The sequence below is a fragment of the Notolepis coatsorum genome, assembly GCF_963971535.1.
Source record: "Notolepis coatsorum genome assembly, chromosome: 13".
NCBI classification, from domain to species: Eukaryota; Metazoa; Chordata; class Actinopteri; order Aulopiformes; family Paralepididae; genus Notolepis; species Notolepis coatsorum.
In genome coordinates, this window is record NC_140177.1 from 28,799,565 (window position 1) to 28,819,509 (window position 19,945).

The 19,945-nt window shown below is 41.4% G+C and overlaps 1 protein-coding gene across 1 annotated transcript in view; it reads left to right on the forward strand.

Annotated features, from left to right (window-relative positions):
- piezo2b (piezo-type mechanosensitive ion channel component 2b) overlaps positions 1-19,945 on the forward strand; it is a 233,072-nt gene that overhangs the window by 205,417 nt on the left and 7,710 nt on the right. The window contains exons 42-49 of the mRNA XM_084327610.1: positions 1,293-1,425; positions 3,091-3,238; positions 5,129-5,343; positions 7,536-7,694; positions 11,133-11,280; positions 13,389-13,577; positions 16,762-16,857; positions 19,700-19,869. Of these exons, the coding sequence (XP_084183736.1) occupies positions 1,293-1,425; positions 3,091-3,238; positions 5,129-5,343; positions 7,536-7,694; positions 11,133-11,280; positions 13,389-13,577; positions 16,762-16,857; positions 19,700-19,869 (1,258 nt within the window). The remainder of the gene's footprint in view (positions 1-1,292; positions 1,426-3,090; positions 3,239-5,128; positions 5,344-7,535; positions 7,695-11,132; positions 11,281-13,388; positions 13,578-16,761; positions 16,858-19,699; positions 19,870-19,945) is intronic.

Below are 19,945 nucleotides of genomic sequence, written 5' to 3' on the forward strand. Positions count from 1 at the left end.
GCATAGTAGGTAGTTCTATAGGCATAGTACATTATAGTAGATAGTAGTATAGACATAGTAGCAAAGTGCATTAGAGTAAAAGAAAGTAAGAAGGTTAGTTTATTTTTAATTTTTCAGGTAAAGGCCTAGTTATTATGTGTGTATGTGTGTGTGTGTGTGTGTGTGTGTGTGTGTGTGTGTGTGTGTGTGTTTGTGTTTTTATTTTTCTCGTAGCCTCATCTGTATGATGTTTTATTGTTGTTGCCATGGAGATTGTGGCCATACAGTATTTTGTGGATTTCTGATCCAATACCAGTGTTGATATTTGGGGAACAAAATGACTGATTACAGATCAGCTGATAAGTGACAGCGTAACAGAAGGACGTATTGTGTTTAGTGTATTTTCAAAGGAGAAAGGTGATGACGGCGTGGTACAGTAGGCTAAGGTCTACACAAGAAAAGAAAAACATTTAAAATCATATACTGTACATTAGGGCTGTCCCCGACTAAGGATTTGGATGGTCGACTAGGATTGGCCAAAATTTGCCGTTAGTCGACTATTGGTCGACAAAAGAATATATATAATATTTTTACATTTAAAAAAAATTAATAAAAATTTAAAAAAAATTATCGTTCCATTTGGGCTGTGGGGGGTGCTTAATGTCTGAAGGAGTCGACTGAAGGCTTCTTGTCCTCTGCAAAAGCATGCAATTGGTCCACTGATGGATACATCTTGATATTTGTCTAGTCTAGTGTGTTCATTAGATGGGTGAAATCCTCTTTCAGTGCCTCTGTGCCTGTTTTCGTAGGCAGTTAGCCTCTGGTATGCGTGCCATTAGCGTTAGCCACGCTTCTATGCCTCTTTTCTTTTGGAAAGAATGATAAAAAAATATATAAAAAAAAAATTAATATATATTTTTTTATTATATTCTACTAAGAGGTTGGCCAGTCGACTACGGCTCCTTTCGACCGATTAGTCGACTAATCGATTAATAGGGGTCAGCCCTACTGTACATTAACATGGCAAATACAACTTTTCGTACTATGGATTTATCATAATTTACAAACACTGATATTATAATATTAATCATTTTGATTCAGATTCAAAGATTCAAATATAAAAGGAAACGGCAGTTTAAACGCAGGATACAAGGCAGATCCAATATTTTAGGGCAATAATATGGGCTGATAATATCAGTGATGATATACATCAGCTCGTTGCTGTGCCTTGTCTCAGGCTCACAGCAGACATTGTTGATGGGCCTCGTCACGCTTCATTTACTCCGAGACATGTTAAATGGCTTCTTCCACAGGAAGCACCGCGTCCCGCGGCAGCAGTCGGAGGGACGGCAGCGAGCCGGAGGTTCAGCAGAAGAGCCGCAAGCAGCTGATCCTGGAGAAGGTCTGGGAGCAGCTCATCAAAGCAAAGGTCTTCACAGTCAAGAGGTGAGAGTTCAGCTTGTTCCTTTACTAACTCAAGAGGATGAGGTGTCGCTAAAGATAGTCTCCACTTAAAAGGACATTTAGTATATTATTCACTCTATTACTACTCTCAGAAGGGAGAAGTATTTCTTTGCAGGTCGTTTTTTTACGGTTACAGTAGGAATATATATATATATATATATACTGTCGGGACAAAACCTCATAACTCCAAAAACCCAACTTTTCAGCAGATGAAAAAAACTAACACAGATTTGAGGGTGAATAGAGTTAGGAGGTTTAGACAGATGATCGGTTGAATGCTTTCCCATTGTTTAAACTTTGTAAAACCCACACACACATATGGAGGATGATCTACGGAGTTGATTTATATAATAAAAAAAATTCAAAAAATGGAGTTATGAGGTTTTGTCCCGACAGCAGCGATATATATATATATATATATATATATATATATATATATATATATATATATATATATATATATATATATATATATATATATAGAGAGAGAGAGATACTGACTTCTGGAAACAGAGAAATTAGGAAAAAGGTTGAATGTGTCCTGATAGTGACAATGACCCAAAAGGTAAACAAGCACAAATTTGCAATAGCTACAAGATTTTTGCGATAGGCCATTTTCATTACCATGCCCCCTTTTAGCCAATTGTCATGAACACACACACACACACACACACAGCTTGACCTCCATGCCCAATTTCAGCATCCTAGGGCGAAACCTGTGACCACTAGAGGGTAGTACCTATAGGAACTAATGAGGAACTATTATTAATAATGATTAAGTACCTATAGGAACTAATGAGGAACTATTGTTAATAATGATTAAGAACCTATAGGAACTAATGACGAACTATTGTCAATAATGATTAAGTACATATAGGAACTAACAAGGAACTATTGTTAATGATGAAGTACCTATAGGAACTAATGAGGAACTATTATTAATAATGATGAAGTACCTGTAGGAACTAATGAAGAACTATTGTTAATAATGATTAAGTACCTATAGGAACTATTGTTAATAATGATTAAGTACCTATAGGTATTAATGAGGAACTATTGTTAGCAATGTGTAGGAACGGATATTATTTACTATTATTTAAGCAGGTACAAAATGAGGATTTGAAAGTTAAACAGATCTTTAGTGAACGTGTCATTGGGAAGTGAAGTAGAAGCCATTCTGGAAGGATTTCCCTGCAGTGACACATCAGGTACAGGACTTGAGTTACTGATGGTCAATCAACAGCGTGTTAACACAGTAGTTTGCCATTAATTCCTAGGTACTTAAGAAGTATTACTTTGTCCCCTAAAGTGTTACCACTATATTTGGACAGTAGATCCCATTAAGCCTTTCACTACCACACTACAGAAGGTTAACCCTTTCACGACCACACTACAGACAGTTAACCCTTTCACTACCACACTACAGACGGTTAACCCTTTCACTGCCACACTACAGACGGTTAACCCTTTCACGACCACACTACAGACGGTTAACCCTTTCACTACCACACTACAGACGGTTAACCCTTTCACTACCACACTACAGAAGGTTAACCCTTTCACTAGGTTAACCTTCTGTAGTGTGGTAGTGAAAGGGTTTTAACAAAGCCATCTCTTGACCGGCGTCCCTCCCCACTGTCTGTGCAGAGCCATGGAGATCTACCTGCCCATACGTCGGTTCTTCTACAACCTGATCAACCCGGAGTACAGCGCCGTGACCGACGTCTACGTTCTGATGTTCCTCTGCGACACGGTCGACTTCATCATCATCGTGTTTGGATTCTGGGCGTTCGGCGTGAGTCCGATGGAGATTAGAGAGAGAGACCGTTACTATTCAAATGAGTGCTTAATGAATAGATCAATTATTTTATGACTTCCTTTCATCTATCTTTCATCTTAAAATGTTTTAAGTTTTTCTTTTGCAAATAATCGACTAAATCTAATTCGAATTCAGTATTTCCCAGCACCTCTTTCTTCCCTTGTACTGTAGGCGCTACACAGTGTTTCTGGTGGGTGTAGCCATTTTTTTGTTTATTATTTCCTTCCCAGTCCGACTAGCCCACAGCCAAAAGTAAAAGTATTTCACAAACTGGGCAGTGCATTAGATAGGCAGTGATTCTGGCTCCAAAAAGCACACACAGCTAATTAATAAATCAAACCTAATTCATGGCTTGTGTCCCCCTTATGACATCACACTAGGGGAATAATTCTTGTACCCAGCTTGTTTAGGCTTGTTAATCTGAAGACTTCAAATCTTGGCCAAATGGCAAGTCCTTATTGTTTCCCCAGCGCCAAACCTGCCAAACCTGTCAAACCTGCCAAATCCATAGAAATACCTTTTTTTATTATTGATCTAATTCCAGCAACAAAATCGAATTAATTCACATTTGCATTATGAACTGTGAACAAGGACACATTGTGTCATAGATGCTAAGCATTTTCACACAGATTTAACTGATACATCAATGACCATGTCTATTAGGTAATGTTACTACTACAGACAGAACCTTGAGTGAGTGAGTGAGTGAGTGAGTGAGTGAGTGAGTGAGTGAGTGAGTGAGTGAGTGAGTGAGTGAGTGAGTGAGTGGGTGGGTGAGCTGGTTAATGAGTGAGTGAATGAGTGAATGCGTGAGTGGGTGAGTGAATGAATGAGTGAGTTAGTTAGTGAGTTACTTAGTGAGTGAATGAGTGAGTCAGTGAATGAGTGAGTTAGTGAGTGAGTAAGTAAATGAGTGATTGAGTGAGTGAGTGAGTGAGTGAGTGAGTGAGTGAGTGAGTCAGTGAATGAGTGAGTTAGTGAGTCAGTAAGTGAGTGAGTGAGTGAGTGAGTGAGTGAGTGAGTGAGTGAGTCAGTAAATGAGTGAGTTAGTGAGTGAGTAAGTGAGTGAGTGAGTGAGTGAGTGAGTGAGTGAGTGAGTGAGTGAGTCAGTGAATGAGAGAGTGAGTGAGTGAGTCAGTAAGTGAGTGAGTGAGTGAGTGAGTAAGTGAGTAAGTGAGTCAGTGAATGAGTGAGTTAGTGAGTCAGTAAGTGAGTGAGTGAGTGAGTGAGTGAGTCAGTAAATGAGTGAGTTAGTAAGTGAGTGAGTGAGTGAGTGGGTGAGTGAGTGAGTGAGTGAGTGAGTGAGTGAGTGAGTGAGTGAGTGAGTGAGTGAGTGAGTGAGTGAGTGAGTGAGTGAGTGAGTGAGTGAGTGAGTGAGTAAGTGAGTCAGTGAATGAGTGAGTTAGTGAGTCAGTGAGTGAGTGAGTGAGTGAGTGAGTGAGTGAGTGAGTGAGTAAGTGAGTCAGTGAATGAGTGAGTTAGTGAGTCAGTGAATGAGTGAGTTAGTGAGTCAGTGAGTGAGTGAGTGAGTGAGTGAGTGAGTGAGTGAGTAAGTGAGTCAGTGAATGAGTGAGTTAGTGAGTCAGTGAGTGAGTGAGTGAGTGAGTGAGTGAGTCAGTAAGTGAGTGAGTGAGTGAGTCAGTAAATGAGTGAGTTAGTGAGTGAGTGAGTGAGTGAGTGAGTGAGTGAGTGAGTGAGTGAGTGAGTGAGTGAGTGAGTGAGTGAGTGAGTGAGTGAGTGAGTGAGTGAGTTAGTGAGTGAGTGAGTGAGTGAGTGAGTGAGTGAGTGAGTGAGTGAGTGAGTGAGTGCCACTGCCAGTCTATGAGGTGCTTCACATGTAAAGAGCTGATGTTTCCTCTCCTCCAGAAACACTCTGCTGGAGCGGACATCACGTCGTCTCTGTCGGAGGACCAGGTGCCGGGGCCCTTCCTGGTCATGGTGTTGATCCAGTTTGGGACCATGGTGGTGGACCGGGCGCTCTACCTCAGGAAGACGGTCATGGGGAAGGTCATCTTCCAGGTCATCCTGGTGTTCGGGATCCACTTCTGGATGTTCTTCATCCTGCCCAAAGTCACAGAGAAGTAGGGAACTCACATTTTATTCTCAATTTAAGGCCTTCATTTCATTTGCACATGTACAAACAAATTTGGGGGGCAGCCCGGGTGTCTGAAGATTAAATAACATTAAATATATGAAATGTTTATGTATTCAAGTCGTTGTTTTTTGTGGGACTACGGGGTAAACAAGAATACCCTGAAGACTCTGGCAGGAGCACTCATTCAAGGGTACTACGACTATGCTTGCACCTCATGGTACCAAAGCACCTCAAAGGCACTAAAAACAAGATTACAAACATCACAAAACAAACTGGTCAGACTACTGCTTGACCTTACTCCTAGAACCCACCTCACCCCTGCCCACTTTGACTACCTAGGATGGCTTAGAGTAGACGACAGAGTACAGCAACTTGCAATGGGCCTGGTCTACAAGATACACTACACCACATAGGTTCCCATGTACATGTTGAAATACTTCCCAAAGGTCAGTGAATACTACGACCACAACACCAGAGGGAGTTCCACAAATCATGTGCAACCCAGATTCGGCTCAAACAAGGGACTAAACACATTTCGCAATTATGCCACAACAATGTGGAACGCCCTACCCACAGCCATAAAAAGATGTGAATCCCTACCCACATTCAAAACCGCTCTCAAAGAGAACCTACGGGAGGCTGCAATTCGAAACTGGCCACCGTAAAGGTCCACCCCCCGCCCCAAATAGACAGTCTCCTCCTCACCGTATGTATATATTTTCTCCCCACCGTATGTATATTTTTTATCCTCCTAATGTACAGTCTCCTCCCCATCATATGTATATAATCTCTGTTAGGATCTATGGGTAACAGTACTATATATTTGTCTAAACAAGACAAACGTCTTTCTCTGGTCTGCAACCCCTTAACAATTGTGTGTATTAAGCCGTACTGTATTGTACCCATTCTGCAATCTGTTAAATAAAGTTTTCATTCATTTCATTCATTTCATTCATTTCATTCATTTCATTCATTTCATTCATTCATCATTCATCATTCATTCATTCATTCATTCATTCATTCATTCAGCTTGGTGCGTCTGCAAGAGGGTGTAATTTTGTTTTCAATGGTGGAGGGGACACATTTGGGCGTGGTCCGGCGAACATGTTGAACATTTAGAATTTTAAATGCATCAATCTTTGAGGGTCAAGTAGACAACATATTGTATGTATAAAACAACAGCCTAGAGGCTTTTAAATACAATGAGGTCATAGACAGATATTTCACAGACACCAAGCAATGCAGACCATCACACAGACCATCGTTCACACCAAACCGGCTTGTATGGCTTTGTATGGAACACACAAGAATTAAAATTGGCTCGCAAGTGCAGCCGCCACTTCAGTGTCGCTATGTGTATTTCTTCTCTGCTAGTATGGTCGTGAAATTGGTATTAAATCAGGGGAGCTCCCGTAGCTCACCGCATATCTCGGCGCTATTTCTGCGTCGGGGAAAACCGTGCTCGTCACGGATCTGGGGTACACGAGTTCGATTCCCGGACCCGCAGTATTGACGAGTGTCTTCCCCTGCTCTACATCCCATTTCAACCTGTTTCTGTCGGTCATGCTTGACCAGAAAAGCGATAAACGCTAAAAAATAAAGTTTTAAAAAAAGAAATTGGTATTAAATCTAGGTCTAAGTGGTATTAAAAAGGTCTTAAAAAGTCTTAAATTTAACTTGTTGAAACCTGTAGTGTAGATACTCTGTTAAAGGAACCCGCCAGCATTAAATGGGAAATGCGCCTACTGCCGTCTCTAGAGTCAGACAAGAAAGATACCAATTTATTCTCTGTGCATTCAGTAGAAAGCGATCCCGCTTTGCCTAGCTTAGCACAAGTTAATGGAAGCGGATAAGGACCACTAGCTGTTGGCCATAAACACCTCTCCCAGAGTTGTAAGCTAGGCTAGAGCTCACTTCCATTCATTTGTGCTAAGCTCGGCTAGCTTGCAGCAGGATAGCTCTCTACTGAACGCACAGAGAGAAAATTGGTATCTTTCTTGTCTGACTCTGGAGAAGACGGTAAGTGCATGTCCCATAATATTGGCGTGTTCCTTTAAGTATCACTTCAAATCTGTTTAGTGGTAAACACTGCACTATGTATGATTGATATTCGTTCTAAACTCTGTATCCTCCTCGTTGTTCTTCTCAAAACGTCTCCGTCTTCTCTCCCTCTCACAGGCGTTTCAACGAGAACACAGTCCCCCAGATGTGGTACTTTGTCAAGTGCGTCTACTTTGGCCTGTCGGCCTATCAGATCCGCTGTGGATATCCCACGCGCGTGCTGGGAAACTTCCTCACCAAAAGCTACAATTACGCCAACCTCTTCCTCTTCACAGGGTGAGTTACCATGGGAACGGGGGCTCTGTTTTGCAGCTCCCGCAGCTCATCTCGACTTCTTATGGAGTAATGGCTTTGGCGTTACGTATTTGGATCGGTTAGGCAAACCAATCCCTTGTGTGGTGAAGGTATTCATTCTAAACTTAATCCACATGAACATGATATCCATTAAAAAAGGGGAACGGCATTGAATGTTACTCTTGTGCCCTAATTCAAGTTTTAGTAGTGAACATGAATCTTACCTGAGAGATTACAGTGGTGAAGGCATCATGATGTTTCCCTTAAGGGGAGGCAACACCACAAAGCCAACATGGCCTCTCTAGCTTCATACGACCAAGATGAGTCAGCGTCACCATAAAACTGTTGGAAAATGGTGTCCCCCTCGCTGGGAGGCGAACCAGACCATCGTCTCCCAGAGCCTCGTCTTCTGGATGAATGCTGGGGCTATAATTCTAGCGAGCCTCGCCCCAAACCGTTTTCTTGTTTTTCTTTAGAAAAGTATATCGCTCTTAGATTGATTTGACTCGAGTTGAATTTTTTCTGACCAAACTTTTATGTTTTTAGTTTTTACGGATACAGGATAAAGTAACATTACAGACCAAAAATAAGTAATTGACATTGTGTTGACATGCATTGTGTTGACATGCATAACATACATCTAAACATATACATAGCTATACACATACAGGCAAAGAATAAAAAAGGAAATAATGATCAGTAAAAGAATATATTGTATGTATGCAGTATACTGTATATACATATACTCATACAATCATACCCATAACAAAAATAACTAAATAAAATAAACAATATATAAAGGGAATGCCAACCCAGGCAGAACCCATGTGTGTGTTGTGTTGTAGTCAACCTATCAATATAGTGCCCCATTTCGTATTTGATGCAGTGAATCCTGGAATCCAACCTTCAGGGAATATCTGTGCAGGGAGTGTCCAATTGGTAATACTGAAACTTACACTCTGCCCAAAAGATAAAGCAGATTATTATGCCCACATATCCCGAATCTTGTACAAATTCAATTGGTTTGAGAATTAGTCAAGTCAGATTTAATTATAGAGCCCAAAATCACATTACATGTCTCAGTGGGTTTCACATGCCCACGATGGAACAGCACGCCCTGGTTTAACCCTCAGAGATCCCTCCAACCAGGATGGAACAGCATGCCCTGGTTTAACCCTCAGAGATCCCCCAACCAGGATGGAACAACACGCCCTGGTTTAACCCTCAGAAATCCCCCAACCAGGATGGAACAACACGCCCTGGTTTAACCCTCAGAGATCCCCCCAACCAGGATGGCCAGGCGTGCAGTAGGTGTTGAAGTGGGTAACACTTTGGTAAAGAAATACAATGAGGGAATAATAATAATAATAATAATAATAATAATAATAATAATAATAATAATAATAATAATAATAATAATAATAATAATAATAATAATAATAATAATAATAATAATAATAATAATAATAATATAATAAAAATTATAATAAAAATAAATAATGATAATAAACAATACAAGGGAAATGATAGGAAGGCGAAACATGTAGGCAGAGACAACAGGGCATAATGTCCATAGAGATGACATCATTGATGTCCAATGGGTTCCACCCAGGGGTGCAACAGACACACAACTGAAAGGCGTTTGCATTATGACTTTCCGGGAACTGTTAATCACTCACTAAGGTCTTGATGTTTTTTTTTCATTTTCATCATTTCACTGAGATACATGTAATACTTGCTGGAGTATGTGACATCACACATTCCAACTTTCTAACTAAATAATTCTTAAACCAAATTCATTTGTACAAGACAGTTTGTAGTTTTAGGATATTTGTGAGACTAGTGGCCGCTCCGAACTGTCTGATTGCTTGGGCTCCTGACGTGCTGCTTGGAGTGACACAGCTCTTTGATCCCTGTTCCCATCCCCCTGGGAAAAACAACCTTTTTCTTTCAATTACATGACAAAACATAGTTTGTTCTTATAGCGCCACCATCTGGTCAAATGGTACCACATTCGACACTGCACTCCCTTGGGTCCTCAGCAATACACCGGCCAAATACGCTTAGGCAACGGAATTTCGAGGCGATCAATGTGAATTTCTGTTCAAGCAGGAGGAGGGGCCACTACCAAGAAAAAAAAAGTGAGGCCATGTATCAACACCAAGCCATTCCAGTTCAGACACAGACGATACTGCCACCTGGTGATAGTCGATCGGCATTGCAATTCAAACATATACAAACGAGCCAGGGGTGGCTAGAATGATCCGGATGATGATTTAGAACGGGGATAAGAGGAAAAATATCAAAGGATCAAAACCAGAGATATCTCGGGTCTGGCCATTAATGAGTTAAAGTGGTAATCTGCAAGACTTTTTTAAATTTATTTATTTATTTATTTTAGCTTTGCCAACATCTATTGGTGATAAGTGGTCAAACAAACCACTGTTGCTGCAACTGATGTAAAACACACCTGTGTGCCGGGTGATTTTTCCAGGAATGTCCTACCAGACACCGGAGTTTAGAACATTAAATGTAAAAGCATTCATTAACTGGGTATAGGTGAAATATATTGTGTTTGGAACACTGGACCATGTTACAGGCCACATAAAATGGTGCACACAGCCACCCCTGCTCCAAGGTCTAATTAACTTGACCCAGGGCAGGCGGGGCTGCGTAAATCAGCCACCCCCACACTACAGTGTTATATCGATTGGCGATAGGGAGTAGCAAAACGGACATTTATACATGAAAATGTTCAGAGATTCTACGTTTAGTACATGTATACATTATACATTTAGTACACCCAAGGCTGTACTAAATGTTGTGTTGTTTTACGGTGTTGCCTTCCTTTAACTCTTTCAAGGGTACAGTATGATGTCACACATGAGATTATGGTGCATTGGTCCGTTGACGTGGTAACTAGGAGAGATCTGACCTACAAGGAAAAAGACAATGGAACGGCCTTCGAAGTGGGAATTCCAAGTAGGAAACTCTGCGTTGTTCTCTCACCTCCAACTTTCCCGAGTAGCAGTTATCACTTATCAGAGGTGATTTCAACATGCCGGCATACACAATGAACCGTAAACAACATTAATCTTTAGAAGACAACTGAGGAAACCAGCCACACAAACACCAGCTGCTTCCCGGGTCACGTGATCCTCCCTTAGATAAGCTACATATTTTATATATATGGTTTCTTTCCAAGCCGGGCACTGGAAGCACTGAGCTCATAATTCACATTTTCCAACAGGGAGCTTCCCAGCTCTGACTTTCAGTGGAATGAACAATCCAACGACAACGTCACAAGGGCTACTTGCCAACGAAAGCTATTGAATTCTATGAGATAATTCGGAGAAAACATTCCAAAAGACACACACCTGACGGGGTTAAGGCCTTTACTTTGACTTTGTTGTTTCGCAGGTTCCGTCTGGTGCCGTTCCTGATGGAGCTGAGGGCGGTGATGGACTGGGTCTGGACAGACACCTCGCTGTCTCTGTCCAGCTGGATCTGTGTGGAGGACATCTACGCTCACATCTTTGTCCTCAAATGTTGGAGGGAGTCGGAGAAGGTGTGGTTCACTATGGTTTCACCAGGGATTTATTTCAAGTGGTAATCCGCAAGATCTTAATTTCTTTGTTTTGGTGATATCTGGTGGTGATGATAAGTGGTCACTGCTGTCACACTTTTGCGCTGCACTTTCACATGCCACGTAATGCTTCCCCCTTAGATAAACGAAATACTTTACATATGTATGATTTCCTTCCGAGCTTGGCACTGGAACGCACTGAGGTCGTAATTCCGATATTCCAACTGGGAGCTTCCGACCTTCGAATTTCCATCGGGATCAATAAAGTACTTCTATTCTATGAATACCAATATCCAAATAAACCACTGTTGCCGCAGGTGACGTAAAACACATCACTTCCTGACAGATCATTTCCCCAGGAATGTCCTACCAGACGCTGGTGTTTAGAACAGCAAACGTAAAAGCATTCATTAACTGGGTATAGGTGGAATGACTATTGTGTTATGTCAAGGGAGGAACTTATTGACCTATCCCAAGCTCCGCCCGCTCTTAGCTTGGCCGAGGAAAGCAACGCTTGTGAAGAAAAGAGGGCGGAGCTTGGGATAGGTCAATCTACATATGGCCGCCCCGAGTAATGCGGTCACTCAGTCCTCCTAATCTACCACACAACGCAAAGCATCCAACACATCTTGCAAAACAAGAGAATTTACCATATTCACACGGCAGCCATTTTGCTCTCATGTCATGCTCAGGTTGGGATTCCTTGACAACCTGAGCATGACATAGAGCAAAATGGCCACCTTGTGAATATGATCAATAGAATAAACACTAACTGATGTAATCTCAGTGGTGGAAGAAGTACACAGTTCCTTTACTTAAGTAGAAGTAGAAATACCCAGATACAATTGTATACTGGTAAAAAGTCAAACAAAAGTCCTCCATTAAAATTTTACTTAAACATTTTGAGAAGTATTTGTTGTATTGAATGTACTTAAGTATCTAAAGTACAAGTATGCATTATACATGACGTTTGTGTATTCCAGTGCTTGGGAGAATTCAATCCTCAATCTATTGACCTCTAAAGGTCATGTTAAAGTGGTTGATTGATTGATTTAACATTTTATTAACAGATTGCAGAATGGGTGCAATACAGTACAGCTCAATACACACAATTGTTAAGGGGATGCGGACCAGAGAAAGACTTTTGTCTTGTTTACATCAGGGTCCCCCATTTTCAATTCATCATAACATAACATATATGACATACATGACATACAGATAGACAGTACTGCTACATCTATACATTTATGACATACCAGATTTACAAATACAGTACTGTTTGTGATACAAAAAGAGTCTAAAAAAGAGAGTATATACATTTTACGAAGAAACTGTACATTGGAGGAGGTTGGTAGGTAGGAGGTTGGTATAGGTGGGCTGGAGGGGGGGTTGGGTAGGTGGGGGGGGGGGAACTGTACATTGGAGGTGGTTGGGTGGGTGGGGTGGGGGGGGGGGGTTGGGTAGGCAGGGTGGGGGGGGGGGGTAACTGTACATTGGATTATTGACGAAACCTTACTTGGTCCCAAGAAGAGGGTCTCGTGCATTATTGGGTTAGGACATTTACTGTACATTGGAGGGGGTTTGGTTGGGACATTTACAGGGGCCAGTTTCGAATTGCAGTCTCTCGTAGGTATGAGGTATGTGGTCCAGTTATGCTGCTCTGATTAAAGGTTATGTTAAAGTGGTATGTGGTCCAGTTATGCTTCTCTGATTAAAGGTTATGTTAAAGTGGTATGTGGTCCAGTTATGCTGCTCTGATTAAAGGTCATGTTAAAGTGGTATGTGGTCCAGTTATGCTGCTCTGATTACGTCCTCTTGAAGTTGACGGGCTTCAAATGTGAAAGTATATAATCTTCATACATTTTTGCCATGTTTTATATGCAAAATCTTTTTCTTCAAAGTAACTAGTAACTGATGGGTAAAAAGTACAATATTTCCTTGTGAAATGTAGTGGAGTGAAAGTACAAAGTTCCCTAAAATAAAAAATATTGTACAGTACTTGAATAAAAAAAATACATGGTTACTTTCCACCACTGCGTAATCTTCCATTACACATCACCTGAACCGGCTCGCTACCTCTCTCCCCGCAGCGCTACCCCCAGCCGCGCGGCCAGAAGAAGAAGAAGGTGGTGAAGTACGGGATGGGAGGCCTGATCGTGGTGCTGCTCATCTGCATCGTGTGGTTCCCTCTGCTCTTCATGTCCCTCGTCAAGTCCGTGGCCGGGGTGGTCAACAGGCCCCTGGACGTGTCCCTCAAGATCACCCTGGCCGGCTTTCAGGTACGGACGCGAGCCGCAGCCTTTTTTTTTTTGGATTTCCAGATAAGTCAAGGCTGAACTGACCTGCATGCACAAATGAAGATGGACATAAAAAGTTGTGACGAATGTCAATCTATTCTAGATTGAAGTCACATGGAAGTCGCATGACTGTTGTTAAACGCGTTCTTTTTATTGACCTTGAAAGATGAGGAGAGGGTGTTAGCAATCAAATAGTTATTACAGAGTGAATATTCAATATTACAGAGTATTTACACAAACAGCTGAGAGTGGACACGGTTCTACTTAGCTTTTGGGGCACGGCAGAACAGTGGCGGCCGCCACTGGGGGGCGCTAGGGCGCCGCCCCCCCTTCAGGCCCTGCCTGGTTATATGAGAGTAGAACAAGAAAAGGTATCTTTTTGTTTTTTGTTTTATAGCCCTATAAATAATATAAACATGTTTAAAATGAATAATATTTACTCATTTTAAGTATGTTTGTATTTCCAATGCACAATATAACGTTATTATCGCAATTAAAAAACACTCGTTTTCCAGAGCAGGAAGTGACATCACTTTTTTTTATTTTTTCGTATTTCTCGGCCCGGGCTATACGCGATAGCGCTCTGAGTGCGCGTCACAGTTTGATCGCTGTATCCGTCACAGCCAATCAGTGCATAACGCGTTGTGCGTTGAAATATGACTATTATGTTGGAATCCGGGCGCGATTTGAAGCGGTCTAGCCAGTAGCGTTAAGAATATCTGTAGCCGCATTTCGCGGAGACGCTCTCTGATTGGCCGACGCCAGTATTTTTTTCCGTAGCAGAATTTCACAGAGACGATCTCTGATTGGCCGAATCCAATTTCTAATGTTCCAATTCTAGCTTCTAGCTTCCTAGGTTGGTTCCTAGGTTGGTCTAGGTTGTTTGTCTTAGAGCGTGCCGTGACTGCAAGTTCTTTAGACTGTTAAGCTTAGGCACTCTTTCAAAGTTGGTTAAGGTTAGAGTTTGTCTTAGAGCATGGCGATAGAACGCCAGGTAGTTTGCAGTCTGTTCGAGCGGAAATGGACAAAGGAATGTACTTGTTGAGTGTTGTGCTAACGAGCTAACACTTGGCTAACAAGCTATATGGCGGATTATACACGTTTATCAAGCTCTCCTGCACTGGACGTTTCAACTAAACAGTGAGTCTCTCTCTCTCTCTCTCTCTCTCTCTCTCTCTCTCTCTCTGTGCTTAACGTTAACGTTTGTAAATAGTTTTTTTAGGAGCAGTACTGTTAGGCTACTGCTGGCCATTCATGAAGCGAGACATTGCTGATTGTTTATTTATTTTATAACACAAGACTATGACTACCAACTGCCTAGCCAGCCGTGTATCAATCTTGGATGCAATAATAACGTTACTTACCACACTGACTATGTCGATGGCTCATTGATTTAACTACTGCAGCTCTCTCGGATTGAAAATACGTGGATTATGGCTTGTTCAATATCGTCTATGTTTGAATGAATGAATGAATGAGAACTTTATTAACAGATTGCAGAATGGGTACAATACAGTACGGCTCAATACACACAATTGTTAAGGGGATGCAGACCAGAGAAAGACGTTTGTCTTGTTTACATCAGGGTCCCAGATTTTCGATTCATATCGATAGTTTAATAGCTAGCCTTGGCTCGTTTAACAATATGCAAAATATGTGTACAGCCCTGTACTCATACTGAAGTTATTCTTGGTATATAATAGGTCTGATTGTGTAACGAATCGATTCCACGTCGCGCTGTGTGTGAGAGAGAGAAGGAGAGAGGGAGAGATCTGCCTGTGTTTGGAGACGGGCGAGTTTTGTTTCTAACTTTTCTATTTATATATTGTGTTTCAAGTTGTGAATTAGAGTCTAGACTATACTTTATTTGACTGGTTGTGTGTTGTTGTAGTAACAGCTGAGCGACTCGTTCATAAGAGCCGATTCATTGCCGTGAGCGTGAGTCGAATCGCTCACGTCTTGCCATGAGTCTGTTGCGTGGTACAGTACTGTACTGTACATGTTTGCAAAATATTTGGTATAGCGCCCCTAGTGGCGAAGTACCCACCGGCCGCCACTGCGGCAGAAGGGTGTCCAGCCCCTTCCATCACATTGCCATTTATACTTTTCCTGGTTGGTGTTCTTAAGCGAATGAGGTGGCTCTCTTCCAAATTAGCAGCGTGGTTCAGGGCTTAACAAAAGACTATACAAGGTAAACAGTTGAAATAGCAAGGATCTAGAATTACGTCTGTCTCCTCCTGGTGGTTCCAGAAGGACAGGCAGGAGTCATGGTGACACATAGGCCTTTGGTTGTTGTAATACAATATAATAACACATTTGAATGGTACACACATTTGTAGATATTTGTCTATACATTCTTACAATTGATAAATGGATTGACTCATAGATATTATACATATTGTAGATCCTGACAATGCTGCCTGGTCAGCCAAAATCGTCACCTCATCAGTTCTTGGCCCTGTGGGCCTGTGGCTTTTAGCAACAGCTGCACTGTCCCTTCCGGTCACAAATATATTTTGACCACCTCAGTAGATACAGATGGTTGAGATGTATACAGGCTGGGACATGCACAAATCACATTGAATCTGATCTTTTCAATTCTGATTTGGGCCACTTTCATATGTGGTCCTAAATCAGATACAAGTCAGATTTCTTGCAACGCGACCTTAGTCTGAACAGTGTGGGCTAAAATCCATTTATTTATGTCCCTAGATACATTTATCCAGTAGGGTTAGATTATTATTTTATTATTATATATTATTATTATTATTATTATTATTATTATTATTATTATTATTATTATTATTATTATTATTATTATTATTATTATTATTATTATTATTATTATTATTATTATTATTATTATTATTATATATTTTATTATTATTTTATATAAAAAAATAAAGCAGATCACATAAAAAAACAGATCACATAAAAAAACAGATCACATGTTAAAAAACAGATCACATATAAAAAAAAAAAACAGATCACAAAAACAAAACAGATCACATATAAAAAAATATATATATTTAAATCACATGAGCAAAAAAGTGTGAAATATGCAAATATTTAGTTACAGTCATGAATCCCGTTTGGTTTGAATGTGAAAGGAGTTATTTCTGTCACACGCAGCTGTCAAGGTTTGTTTTTGTATCTTTTTTTCTAGCCCATTTTCACCATGAGCGCCCAGCAGAACCAGCTGAAGAATGTGTCTGAAGCAGAGTTCCACAACTTCATGAAGAGACAATACGGCGGAAACGATGTAAGTGAAGGGTAGACTCTGGATACAGGCTCAAGAAAGCCCAGCGACACTATGTACATTAATACATTTTACATTTGGTCATTTAGCTGACACTTTTATCCAAAGCGACTTACACGTTTTGTACGACAATACACACTCTAAACATGTGTGGAGATTCAACTAATTCCCAATCACTCTGTTCTGTTCTATGATTCATTGCCATCTAGTCCAGATAGAATAGGCCAAAAAAAGGCCAAATTGTTTAGATTTACTGAAAAGCACCAACATTTGTATCACAAAAATGGTACCAAACGGCTCTGGCGGCCATTTTTCTTTTCGCCATCATCAGCAAATAGGTTTTCTTCCATATCTGCTGGACTGAACATTATAGACTTGAGGAATGTTTCTACCCCTATATGTTCATGGTCAGGGAATGTAATTAAGTAATACATTGAAATAGCTCGTTTTGGCATTTTACTATCATTGACAGTCAAACGCAGAATACAAGAAACACAGTTCCCCTTGACAATGCAAGGGCTTCTATTATAAAACTGGGAACAAATTGGCTGAGGTCACAGAGGAAGGAAGTGCTATCTGGATGAAGAGAATTTCCATAGGAATCTGCTTTACTGTATGAGCTCAAAGAGTGATGCTGTGTACGCCCTCAGGACAAAGGACAGCTGCCACTGAGATGCCACGTTGTCCACGACCGGCCACCTCTTCCTCCTCCTCCTGCTGCTCCTCCTCCACCGCCTCCTCCTCCTCCTGCTCATTCTCTTTCTCCTCCTCCACCACCTCCTCCTGCTCATCCTCTTTCTCCTCCTCCACCACCTCCTCCTGCTCATCCTCTTTCTCCTCCTCCACCACCTCCTCCTGCTCATCCTCTTTCTCCTCCTCCACCACCTCCTCCTGCTCATCCTCTTTCTCCTCCTCCTCCACCACCTCCTCCTCCTTGTGTCCTTTAACAGTTCTATAATAAAAGCCTGTGCACTGCTGTCAAGGGGGACTGTGTCCTCGCATTTCTGCATTTGATTAATTGTTCTTGTAAAATGGCAAATGTATTGTCTATTCGTTAAAAACTGCAATTTAATTGTATTACTTTACATGTAATGTCATAATTGAGTTTGCCACTATGTCGATTTACAATGTTTTACTGAGTATTATTGCGTTCCCTGATCATGGAAACATACTGTTGGGTACAGGGGCGTGACAAGAAATACTGGGCCCTGTCTCCATCAGTGACTCATAAGCACGCACACACAAACTAACAAGTTAATTGACTTAATGATTACACAGGCACATCCATAGTGGAAATACTGTAAGGGCAGCACTAGGGATGGGTACCGAATTAGGTACTTTTAAAGGTACCTACCGAATCACGTCGCTACTACCGAGTACCAATTCACGTGAGATCCGTCGGTGCCAGATTTCGGTACTGTTCAAAAAAATATATATATATATATACTTAAAAAAAAAAAAATACTTAACCCTTTTTTTTTTACATCAACGTTCACACGCACAATATACGCTTACCTAGGATTTGACTTGATTCAACAACAAAGCAGTTGGGGCAATGGCAAGCCGAAAACTGTCGAAAGTGTGGTTCATTTGAAGTTTGGATTTTTTTGAGGTAGGTAGATTACATTTTTATAGACTAAAGTACAGAAAAAAGGTACCGTTGGGTACAGGTATCGATTCACAGGTACCGGTACCGTATCGGTTCAAATGTGAACGGTACCCATCCCTAGGCAGCACTGTTATTACCACCTTTAAATAAAATTGCCCTGTGTTTTAAATATGTCGTAAAATGTTGCTTAACACATTGGGCGCCAGCCATTAGCCGGGTCCCGTTGTAGCTATGCCACGCTTTAAAGATAGGAGTGCGTCACCTTGTTTGTAGAGCTATATCTATATTCTATATTATAGCTATGGGGATAATACTATGGTCATTTGACAGTGACTTTCTTCCGGCCAAGATGCAAAAAAGAGATAATTTTTCCATGCATACGTTCAAGCGTTATCCCGTGGTGAATATAAGTATAATTTCAGAGTGGTCTGGGGTAATTCCCGAAAGGCTGAGTTATAGCCTTATACGTGAATCCTACTATAAGCTTTGGCGTTTCTAGCCTGGACACGCTACTATTCCCAAATCAAATGTATATAATAGGTATTATGTTTCATCATGAATGCATGAAAGGGGGGGGGGGGGGGGGGTTTCTGATTCTTTGCCAGTAACGGCATTCGTATTGAACACTAAAAACGCTGATCAGCTGGATCGGTATAAAAACATTGCACGATCAAGCTAGGATTCACGTCAGATAGTCCTTACCTGTGATCGGGAGTATTCCAAAAATAATATTACAATTGTTTGATCGCCATCTGGTCCATCTGATCTCCATCTGGTCCACGACATAACCCACCACAACATATGGATCGGTGGCATTTGACGCGCTTCAATGCAATCAGGAGAACCGCTCGACTCGCCGACCCAGAAAACTGCGCCCGGAGACATTTGAGTGTAACACAGGGTCTGGAACAGGGTTTACTGCACTCTCGATACTGCCACCTGGGAGGATCTGGCCGGTACTGCACCCTCGGGGTCGCATTAAGCCTTCTAACGGCAACATACGCGTCCCTGACATTGAATAGAATATTAAAATAGAAAAAAAGGAAAAACGATCAAATAACGAGTCTACTCGTTGTTGGCGTTCAAAGGATGGCGCCCAATAACGAGTATAATCGTTGTTGGCGGGGAATGAGTTAAGCCTCGATTGTCTGCACAGCAAAACCCAATCTTTTTTACTTTTAAAACCAACCTTTCAGTTTGTTTGGACTAATGGCTGTGTTGAATTGTGGCTGGCAGAACGCCCTGCAGTGGCTGGAGGGATACACAGCAGATGACCTGACCATCGCTGAGCTGGAGGGCAGCTCCAACTCCCTGTGGACCATCAGCCCCCCCAGCAGAAGGAATCTGATCGAGATGTTGGGCACCTCTGAAGACTTCCTCATCACCGTGTCCTGGTCCATTCAGAGGTGGAGTAGAACAATTTGGGGATCTATAAAGGTCTATCTTAAAGGAACACGCCAACATTATGGGAAATGCGCTTAT